The sequence below is a fragment of the Salmo trutta genome, chromosome 15 (assembly GCF_901001165.1).
Source record: "Salmo trutta chromosome 15, fSalTru1.1, whole genome shotgun sequence".
In the NCBI taxonomy this organism is placed as follows: domain Eukaryota; kingdom Metazoa; phylum Chordata; class Actinopteri; order Salmoniformes; family Salmonidae; genus Salmo; species Salmo trutta.
In genome coordinates, this window is record NC_042971.1 from 38,141,624 (window position 1) to 38,153,355 (window position 11,732).

An 11,732-nucleotide genomic window follows, 5' to 3' on the forward strand; every position below is an offset into this window, starting at 1 on the left:
CACGGCTAAAAACTGTATCCAGGCACTGCGTAAAGAAATGCCCTTAGCCATGGTATATTGGCCATATACCACACCTCTTCGTGCATTATTGCTTAATTAGAAGCTGATATTTATAATTGATTGATTTCTTTATTAGCCAGATTATATTTACTTAAATGTTTGCCGTAATCTTTAAATCCTCAGCATTCCTCGAAATGTAGTTTTGCTTCAGAGTGATACAGTCAAGTATTATGGGCCTAAATCATATGCATCAACGAATAACTTATCTCTTAAAAACATTTCATGGTGTCATCCACAATTTACCTAAATATTTTTTATGTTTGTAAATAATTAAAAGCGTATTTGGTCTGATGGCCTTACGCTTTTTTATGTTTTTATGATACCCTTAAGGCCACAGTTTATGACAAGACTCGGTCTCATTCAAAGTTTTTTGAGGTGCGAGGAATAGTAGTAACCATTTTTCAAAAGGCTTGACTTTGTATTTTGCTATTGGTACTAGGGAAAAGTGTAACGTAGGCAAATCATTTGGTAGTGATAATATTATAGGCCTAATCTAGACTCGATCATCTATTCCCTCCCCATGATGGCTTATTCTAAATGTTATTTCTCATTGAAACAAATCAATATAAACAAAATCTGAATCAGAAAGTATCATAATACATTAATCATTGATCAATATCGAATGGAATCATTCATACGCTCAATTGATTTGATCATTGACGTAGTCTTCATCAAGTTCTGTCCACCACCAAACTCAGAAACAGATTTAAATGGTTCCACTCTAGAACTGATCCGTCAACCTCTCATCACGAGAGTGTTCTCTCATTTCAGAGCACCAGCTGCTTTCCATTCTAGCAGACGAACAGACATCGAATGGAGATTGCTGATATATTTACCCCAAAATAACTTATAGGAGAAGATGAGGTAAAACGTGCACGGTTTATTTTAGTTTCTGTCGCTTACACAGACACATTAAAGCACATATTCACAAATATACGTTGTATTGTAAATAAATTAAGTTCAAATAAATAAATAGGTTAATTAAAAGAAACCTACCTAAGTAAAATTGTGAAAATATAAATAAGTGAACAATTCCTCATGTTTAAAATATCTACAAAGTGCATTGAACTCTGGGAATGCAATGTAACCATTATTTCCATCCATGGCCCAATAATAATAATAATAATAACACAAATATTTTCGTTTTCATGTGAGGACATAAAAGGGCAGTTTTACAACGTAATTATTCTAAATAATTTGATTGTCAAAGCATCATTGCAGTGAAATTAGTACAGACATACACCATGTTTAGCCGATATATCTGTGAGTCATCTAATTCAACCATAACTTCGTGGAAAAAACGAAAAACCGAAATAACGATAATTTTTTTGTGTTTTATACTCATACAGTCCAAAATGACCATGAATGTGCCAACACTAGCGTAATGAGGTAGACACAGAGAAGTATACTGTGTATGTCCGCGTGTACGTGCGTTTGCCCGTGTGTATGCTCTCTTATTGCAATATGCATTCAGATGGGTTTTTAGAACTATAAATTCACACATAACGCCCTACGAGTAAACCATGCAATGGATTACAGTAATACCCCCGTGTTACGGAGAGGCAACCATCTCTGAGACACATAATGATGACAACATTAAGCCCTAAGCATCTTTTGCAAACAACAATTTGATTATTATCATTTTTTTAAATAACGAACTAGATGCGCTCTTCACGCAAACAGGTGCAATGTATTCACAAAAATGTACAATGATAAATATAAAACAGTTATTCTGACTCAAGAGAATAATAACAAGTATTATTCGATTTCAATTTTTTTGTACAATAATTGCCATGAGTTAAGGGGTGGGTTTTCTCTTTTCCGCCTCAAGAGTATGATGACTTCGATCTCTTATTTCACTGTTATTGTATTCGTCGATATGTTGAGTTTTAAATGTCAAAAGTTATAGCCTACGTTTTGCCCCGGGGGATATTGGTTTTCAAGTCTTTATCCAATTCAAAGGAGCGAAGCGCATCTTGTCTGCCAGCCTCGATTGGCCACATTAGCCGTGTGCCTATTTGTTTCTGATTTGTCTATTCGATTAAAGTTTTGCTCTGCCTTTGGCCTAGTGTGTCGCAGAGAACTTCATCCTTTTCTGCTTTTGCCTTTGATTGCAAAACCACACCCTGACCACGTTCTTTTTGAGGTCCAGTTTCTCGGCTATCGCTGCAATCTTCTCTGACGAGGGCCTCGGCTGCACGGCGAAATATGCCTCTAAAGAGCGCTTCTCCGGAGCAGCGATGGAGGTACGTTTTCTCTTCTTGTCTCCTCCGTTGAAAATCTCCGGCTTGGTCATTTTCTCCCGCTGCGCCCTCTCTGCCTCCTCCAGCCACGCTTCCAGGATGGGTTTTAGGGCCACCATGTTATTATGAGACAAGGTGAGGGACTCGAACCGGCAAATCGTGCTCTGACTGAGGCAACCAACCCCGGGGATTTTAAGGTTCGCCAGGGCCGAGCCCACATCCGCCTGCGTCACCCCCAGCTTGATCCGCCTCTGCTTGAACCGCTCTGCGAAGGACTCCAGCTCCCGGGGGTCTGGCTCTGAGTCCCCGCCGCCCAGCGAGGTGTGCGAACCCATGCTGTGGGGGTGCATGTTCATGGCTTGTTGGTGATGATGGTGGTGCTGCATGTGGTTGATGGCGGACATGTGGGCGTGCGGATGGGAGGCCGTGGAGCAGACGTCAGAGCCGGGCATTCCTCCCAGGGAGATGGACATGCCGGGGGTCAGGTGGTCCAGAAGGTCGCCATCCAGGCCCTGAGAGCCCTGGTGATGGGGGTGGTGGTGGTGGTGCGAGGTGAGCACGGATGGGTGATGGAGGTGGGCCGAGGACGAGGTGGGCGTACAGGTCATGCTGGTCATGGTGGTCATGGTGTGGTAGGTCGCGTCTGGCTTGTAAGGATGGCTCTTTGCGATATCCACCGCCGCCAGCGCTTCAGCCCTCTGCAGTAAAGTCTCATCGAAGCCGGCGAAGATGTTGCCCTGCAGCTGTGCGATGGAGAGGAGCAGGGAAGCAGAGGGGAAGCAGAGAGGAGAGAGGTTGTTAATGCTGCCCAAAAAGGCAGAGTTTAGGATTACTTTGGATGATGTTTTTAACATGGAAATGCATTACGCACGAGGTTTGAAATGTCTACATTTTGTGGAAAGATTATAAATGACATTATCCACAATAAGCCTACGTATCATCCATAATATCAAATAGTTAATGTAATGTACCAATACATGACTATAAACCCAACTATTCATATGTCCAAATCCTCCACTGCACCATCACTTTTGATTATTCGTTAATAATGAATATTTCAATCCTCTTCAATAATTTCTCTGCACCATGGAATGAGACGAATTAGACATGAGACTGACTGAATATGAACAATACGATATTGACAATACGTGGTGTTCATGTAATTACAAAGCATTTAGCGAGTTGTTTTACCCAATTCCACATGTTCTATTCTCCCCTACAATTTATATTGATTACTGCATTGTTGGGTTTAGAGCTAGCAAGAAAAGCATTTCACTGTACTTGTGCACCTGACATTAAAACGTGAAGGCTATAAGACTATACCTTTCATTCGTGATAATTGGATCATTTGAATGTCAAGTAACTCACCGAGTGAGTGGGCATGCATGCCCTCCGGATGGCCTCCGAGCTCGATTGCAGAGGCGTGTATTTGGGCTCGTGCAGTATGGGATGCATACTGAAAGGTTGTTTGCTGTTCATTGACATCATGATTGCAGAAGTTAGTGAGGGCCGTTTTCCGTCTTCCTCGTTTGGCTCCGTGTTGGTCCGTTGTCACTAGAAACGTCTCAGGATGAAACAAATTGATAGAATTGTTGGTTGTATGAGGGTGATGGTAGTGCTGCTAACGAAGACAGGTTTAAACCTCCTGTCTGCTCCCCTGTAGGTATCTTTCTATCCGTTCGGACTCCTCCGCTTTTGGCTCTAGTATGGATGCTACCTAGCAGCCACCTAAAATATAACGCTGTGTTACTGGCCCCGCCCCAACGGTGGGTCATCACCCCCTCCTTTCCCCATTGTCTCCAAATGTTATTGGGAATTGTGTATTTAACCACGCCTCTTGAGTGAAAACCACCACCCACTCCGAGGCGATGATTGGAAGTTTGATTTTGACAGGTGCAATGGCTGGTTCTCAGACCGACAACACGCTGTGTGCAGGTTGCTGTGCTTTCTATTGGATCGGTTGACACTTATTCGATGTCCTAATTTCTGTCATAACTTTGTAATAGGCTTTTTTATCAATGAACATTCGATGGTCTAACGACATTTTTTTGTCTTTGCTGAACCCAAAAAATTCCATAGTGATACCTGAAATTAAATATAAATAATAGCCAGCAGTGAACAGCGGATTCAGACAAGCTTCTGTTTAGGTCAAACAATGAATTGATGGACGACCAAACAATAATCCTCCCTGACACCATTCCCTTTTCTTTTCTAGCAATTAATACATACATTAATCATAGTTAATTTAGTTTGTGGTGCAAACCACAGTATGGGATCCCCAATTAAAGAATAAACAAGTCAGAATGGATATGAAGCACAGGGAGGATGATGAAATATTTACTGTTGAACTGCAGGTCAAGTGCTGTCAATCACAGCCTATATCCGTCAGGCTGAGGAGATAGCGATGGAGATGGACCACCACTCTAGGCATGGTTCCCCATGCCCCTGTCTGCCACTCCCTGTTGGGCAGGGCTCTCCTAGAAACCCTCATCACAGATGTGGGGCTGGGGGCTTTCTTCCTGACATTTTCTCTTATAAACATAATGTCAATGTTGAATAGTTATAGATTTTATAGAAAGTTCTGGTTCCAATGGGTTGAGCCACCCAAAAGGTACAAATTGGATGTCTCCATCCGCAACATTTCAAGCTAGCTTACACTCACCCCCTTTAAACCCGCTGCACAGCGACCCCAGCTGTCGAGCTGAGCCCGACTGCTCATCCGAGTCACCACTGTTACAGAAGTCACATGCTGCTTGCTAAGCAAGTACCACTTCCTCCTGAGACGGCTCACACTGAAACCAGGACCTCTGCCCTGCTAGCAGGGTTGTATAGGTCTCTTTCTAAATGTAATCCGTTACAGTTACAAGTTACCTGTCCAAAATTGTAATCAGTAACTTAACTTTTGTATTACCCAAACTCAGTAACATAATTTGATTACTTTCAGTTACTTTTAGATTACTTTCTTACTAAGAGTCATTAGAATACAAAAATACTTTAAAGTACTACTAGTTTTTTGGGGTATCTGTACTTTAATTTACTATTTACATTTTTGCCAACTTTTACTTTTACTTCACTACTATTTCTAAAGAAAATAATGTACTTTTTACTCCATACATTTACTCGTTACATGTTGACAGGAAAATGGTCCAATTCACACACTTATCAAGAGAACGTCCCTGGTAATTGTGCCTCTGATCAGGGGGACTACTCACTAAACACAAATGCTTTGCTTGTAAATGATGTCTGAGTGTTGGAGTGTGCCCCTGGCTATCTGTCTAAAAAAAGAAGACAATTGTGCCATCTGGTAAGTCATTTGAAATGGCTTATACTTTTACTTTTGATACTTAAGCACATTTTAGCACTTCCATTTACTTTTGATACTTATGTATATTTAAAACCAAATACTTTTAGACTTTTACTCAAGTAATATTTTACTGGGTGACTTCACTTCTACTTGAGTCATTTCCTATTACTTTTACTCAAGTATGACAATTGAGTACTTTTTCCACCACTGACAATAATGAATATTACCAATTGAATGACATCTATTTTAGATTTTACATAGCTGGCCATATATTGATGTTGCATTTAACTTCATGGGTTAGGTATGTTTCTAACCCATTGCTTTCTCCTTCAATACAGATAATAATACGATTAGGCTATCTTTACATTAAAAACCAAAGTCTGTCAGATTTCCAGTCATTACAATTGATTAAATACCCCTTGATCTTCAAGAATATGACTTGGAACATTGATTAGAAAAATATATTACATGAACATAACCACAAACCTAAGGACTTAGGTTGTTTATGTTTTGTTGTCATGGAGGACTGATTGGGCCAATTGCATCAAAGCAATGTTGAAATGATCGCCGGCCTATTGTTTACGTTTTTCTTGGTGACACTTTCATATCTTGGTAATTTCAGCTATTGAAGTCTAGCCTATTAAAAGTGTACAAGTTTGAGCAGGTATGTTAAGCCAGTGGAAAAAATACTGAATCAGCACAAATTGGATTGAGCAATTAAAAGCCCCACTCGTGGTCTTTTGAAATGAAACTTGTTTTTGACAGTATGTGGAGCACAACACCACAGAGTTTAGAAGAGAGGAATTCCCTCAAACTTGTATTCCGTGTAGGCTGGGATCCACACTATGCAGCAACTGTTGCAAGAGCACATTTTTCACTGGCTGTCCACTGGTCGCAAAAACAATGATTGATAGGCAATGATTGATAGGCACTTCTTTAATGACATTATTGGGTTACATAGGCTACATTTATACATTTGTAAACAGCCATTCACAAAATCCACAATCCGTAAAGGCGCGTATAATTGAGAGAGCCTCAGTGTGATTCACATCAATGCTATGTAGATATCAATAAAAGGCCAGGTGATATCTATATCTCCTGTATGTTGCCCTTACCTCCAAGCTTTAATTCAAGTTGGATGTATAATCTTTAGATGCCAACAGTAGTCTCACCATTGGAAGACCTAGTTAGTACTGTAGCCTTCAAAAACCTATTCCTGCTCATTTCCTGCAATCCATTAAACGCATTTGTGTGCATTTAAATTCAACCCTCAAACTGTAGATCCGAGTCACAGCACCATTGTTACCGGATATCAAGTTCATCCAGAACATTTCAAGCTAGCTGTGGAGTGAGCTTATGGTACATTCTTAACTCTCTTACTTTTGCATAGAAATTAAATGCTGAAATGGTAGTTTACAGTAATTGTAGTTACAGTTAGTGAAACAAGTGTCACAAAGTACCATTGGATTCCAGGTACCAGTAGTGAAAGTGCAACAAGAAGTGTTACTATATTATTATAAATCAACTTGTTTAAGCGGTGAAGCTTTATCAGGGTGTTGAGATAGCATGGTCGCTCTAACTGGGGATCTGAAACCCCAGGCGTGTTTTGTGTGTTTCTCTCTCTCTCTCTGTGTGTGTGTGTGTGTGTGTGTGTCATGAGACACAGAGAGAACTGTGAAACCCAAGCCCTGTCAAAGCGGAGGCCCCACAATAGGCGAGGGAGTCTCTTTGACTGTGAGTCAGAAACAGAAACCTGAGCATGGTGATGGTGTCGGGGTGCAGCAGGCTCAGGCTGCAGCCATTATTCCCCAGCAAACGCCTGGCTCTCCTCTCCTCAGCGGCAGGACCGCGGCACCCTCTCATCAAATATACATCAGCTCCACTGGGAGAGGCACTCCTCTGGGACAAACAGACAGATACTGTAGGCAGTGGACCGTGGGCTGCAGGTAGAGGAGCAGATAGACGGACAGGGAGAGAGGGATAGACTGATGGACAATCAGAGAGAGAGTGACATAAAAGACAGAGAGACACACAGTAAATAAAAAGACAAATTGATTGTCATAAAGGAGCAGAGAAACTGGCATGCACACAAGCAGACAGAAGAGACATACAGACAGAAAGACACAGACATAGAGAGAGAGAGAGAGAGAGAGAGAGAGAGAGAGAGAGAGAGAGAGAGAGAGAGAGAGAGAGAGAGAGAGAGTCAGACAGACAGACAGACAGACAGACAGACACAGTAGTAAAAACTACACAAGAATGTGCACATTTACAGTACCAGTCAAAAGTTTGGACACACCTACTTATTCAAGGATTTTTCTTTATTTTCTAAAACTATTTTCTACATTGTAGAATAATAGTGAAGGCATTAAAACTATGAAATAATACATATGGAATCATGTAGTAACCAAAAAAGTGTCAAAATAATTTATCAAAAACAGTTTTCTATTTTAGATTCTTCAAAGTAGCCACCCTTTGCCTTGAAGACAGCTTTACACAACAGTCTTAAAGGAGTTCCCACATATGCTGAGCACTTGTTGGCTGCTTTTCACTTTGCGGTCCAACTAATCCTTAACCATCTTAATTGGGTTGAGGTCAGGTGATTGTGGAGGCAGGTCATCTGATGCAGCACTCCATCACTCTCCTTCTTGGTCAAATAGCCCTTACACAGCCTGGAGGTGTGTTGGGTCATTTTCGTGTTGAAAAACAAATGATAGTCCCACTAAGCACAAACCAGATGGGATGGCGTATTGCTGCAGAATGCTGTTGTAGCCATGCTGGTTAAGTGTGCCTTGAATTCTAAATAAACAGACACTGTCACCAGCAAAGCACCCCCACACATCACACCTCCTCCCCCGTGCTTCATGGTGGGAACCACAGATGCAGATATCATCCATTCATCTACTCTGCGTCTCACAAAGACACGGCGGTTGGAACCAAATATCGCAAATTTGGACTCATCAGACCAAAGGACAGATTTCCACCGGTCTACTGTTCATTGCTCGTGTTTCTTGGCCCAAGCAAGTCTCTTCTTATTGTTAGTGTCCTTTAGTAGTGGTTTCTTTTTAGCAATTCGACCATGAAGGCCTGAGTCACACAGTCTCCTCTGAACAGTTGATGTTGAGATGTTATTGAACTCTGTGAAGCATTTATTTGGGCTGCAATTTCTGAGGCTGGTAACTCAAATGAACTTGTCCTCTGCAGCAGAGGTAACTCTGGGTCTTCCTTTCCTCTGGCGGTCCTCATGAGAGCCTGTTTCATCATAGCGCTTGATGGTTTTTGCAACTGCACTTGAAGAAATTTTCAAAGTTCTTGACATTTTCCACATTGACTGACCTTTACTTCTTAGAGTAATGATTGACTGTCATTTCTCTTTGCTTTTTGACCTGTTCTTGCCAAATAGGGCTATCTTCCAGCGGTGTGGACTCGAGTCACATGACTTGGATTCGAGTCAGACTCGAGTCACAAATATGATGTCTTGCAACTCGACTTTCACTTTAACACCAATGACTCATGACTTGACTTGGACTTGAGCCTTATGACTCGACCTGACTTGATACCATCCCCAAGCACAAATATTAAAAATGATGCTATTAAAAAAGTGTGCAGTGCATCAACTCTTCATTTAACGGATTACAATTTAAATCAGACAGCCAATCAAATTGTGTCAGCTGAGAAAAAGTTGTGTGTGGCAGTGCAGAGGAACATCGGCGGGTGAATTCAGATGGAGCCCTTGGAAAGATGATGCCAAAAATTATTATTTTCGGATATAAAGACGACACTGTGTCAACAAAAAACGGACTGCAACTTGCAAAACATTCGGGAAGAAAATTACAGACGGAGGCGCAACAATTTCCAACTTTGTTCGACATTTGAAGCTGCACAAAGAACGGTAAGTCGTGGCTAATTTAGCCGACAGCGATATATTTCATTACTTTACTAGTGTATCCATGAAAATGTAACGTTTATTTGGAAAGTAATAAATATATATATATATTTTTAAAAGCATTCATGATTTGCGTAAATGTAATATGCTAACTATTACTCTTGTTAAAAATATGAAATGGTATTACATTTGGTGAAGAGCACATTATGACTTGTTTAGGACTCGAAACTCAAAGTTTAGGACTTGAGACTTGACTTGGTACTTGATGGTCTTGACTTGAGACTTGACTTGGACTTGCCTGTCTTGACTTGGGACTTGACTTGGGATTTGAGTGCTAAGACTTGAGACTTACTTATGACTTGTAAAACAATGACTTGGTCCCACCTCTGCTATCCTCTGTATAACACTCCTACCTTGTCACAACACAACTGATTGGCTCAAACGAATTGAGGTAAGAAATTTAGCAAATTAACTTTTAACAAAGCACACCTGTTAATTGAAATGCATTCCAGGTGACTACCTCATGAAGCTGGTTGAGAGATGCCAAGAGCATGCAAAGCTGTCATCAAGGCAAAGGGTGGCTACTTTGAAGAATCTCAAATACAAAATATATTTTGATTTGTTTAACACTTTTTTTGGTTCCTACATGATTCCATATGTGTTATTTCATAGTTCTGATGTCTTCACTATTATTCTACAATGTAGAAAATAGCAAAAATAAAAAAAAATCCTTGAATGAGTAGGTTTGTCCAAACTTTTGACTGGTACTGTACTTCATTTGTATTTGTATTCATTATGGATCCCCATTAGCTGCTGCCAAGGCATCAGCTACTCTTCCTACTCTTCAGCTACTCTCACTGTGTGGTGTCCAGCAAAATTGAGGCAGTTTGTACAATTTTAAAAACATTACAATACATTCACAGATTTCCCAACACACTGTGTGCCCTCAGGCTCCTACTCCACCTCTACCACATATCTACAGCACAAAATCCATGTGTGCTTGTGTGTATAGTGTGTATATTATCGTGTGTGTGTGTATGCATGTGCTGTGCCTATGTTTGTGTAGCTTCACAGTCCCCGCTGTTCCATAAGGTGCATTTTTATCTGTTTTATTTATCTAATTTTACTGCTGGCATTAAGTACTTGATGTGGAATAAAGTTTCATGTAGTCATGGCTCTATGTAGTATTGTGTGCCTCCCATAGTCTGCTCTGGACAAGGGGACTGCGAAGAGACCTCTTGTGGCATGTCTTGTGGGGTATGCATGGGTGTCCGAGCTGTGTGCCAATAGTTCAAACAGACAGCTCGGTGCATTCAACATGTCAAAACCTCTCATAGATACAAGTAGTGAAGAAGTCAATCTCTCCTCCACTTTGAGCCAGGAGAGCTTGATATGCATATGATTAATATTAGCTCTCTATACTGCCCTGTTCTGAGCCAATTGAAATTTTCCTGTCCCTTTTTGTGGCACCTGACCATATGACTGAACAGTAGTCCATGGCCGACAAAACTAGGGTCTGTATGACCTGCCTTGTTCATAGTGCTGTTAAGAAGGTAGAGCAGCGCTTTATTATGGACAGACTTCTCCCCATCTTAGCTACTATTGTATCAATATGTTCTGACCATGACAGTTTACCTTCCAGGGTTACTCCAATCAGTTTGTTCACCTCAACTTGCTCAATTTCCACATGATTTATTACAAGATTTAGTTGAGGTTTAGGGTTTAGTGAATGATTTGTCCCAAATACAATGCTTTAAGTTTCAGAAATATTTAGGACTAACTTATTCCTTGCCACCCATTCTGAAACTAACTGCAGCTCTTTGTTAAGTGTTGCTGTCATTTCAGTCGCTGTGGTAGCTGATGTGTATAGTGTTGCGTCATCCGCATACCTAGACAAACTGGCTTTACTCAATGCCAGTGGCATGTCTTTTGTAAAGATTTTAAAAAGTAAGGGGTCTAGACAGCTGCCCTGGGGAATTCCTGATTCTACCTGGATTATGTTGGAAAGGCTTCCATTAAAGAACACCCTCTGTGTTCTGTTAGACAAGTAACTCTTTATCCACATTATAGCAGGGGGTGTAAAGCCATAACACATACGTTTTTTCCAGCAGCAGACTATGATGGATGATGTCAAAAGCCGCACTGAAGTCTAACAAAACAGCCCCCACAATCTTTTTATCATCAATTTCTCTCAGTCAATCATCAGTCATTTGTGTAAGTGCTGTGCTTATTGAATGTCCTT

At 40.8% G+C, this 11,732-nt stretch overlaps 1 protein-coding gene across 1 annotated transcript; it reads right to left on the bottom strand.

Annotated features, from left to right (window-relative positions):
- Nucleotides 1-655: 655 nt before the first annotated feature.
- LOC115148953 (brain-specific homeobox/POU domain protein 3-like) lies at nt 656-3,990 on the bottom strand. The gene is made up of 2 exons (XM_029691307.1): nt 3,672-3,990; nt 656-3,046 (listed from the first exon to the last, which is right to left on the bottom strand). The coding sequence occupies exons 1-2, from the start codon at nt 3,789-3,791 to the stop codon at nt 2,126-2,128; spliced, it is 1,041 nt and encodes a 346-aa protein (XP_029547167.1). The 5' UTR covers nt 3,792-3,990; the 3' UTR covers nt 656-2,125.
- Nucleotides 3,991-11,732: the final 7,742 nt, after the last annotated feature.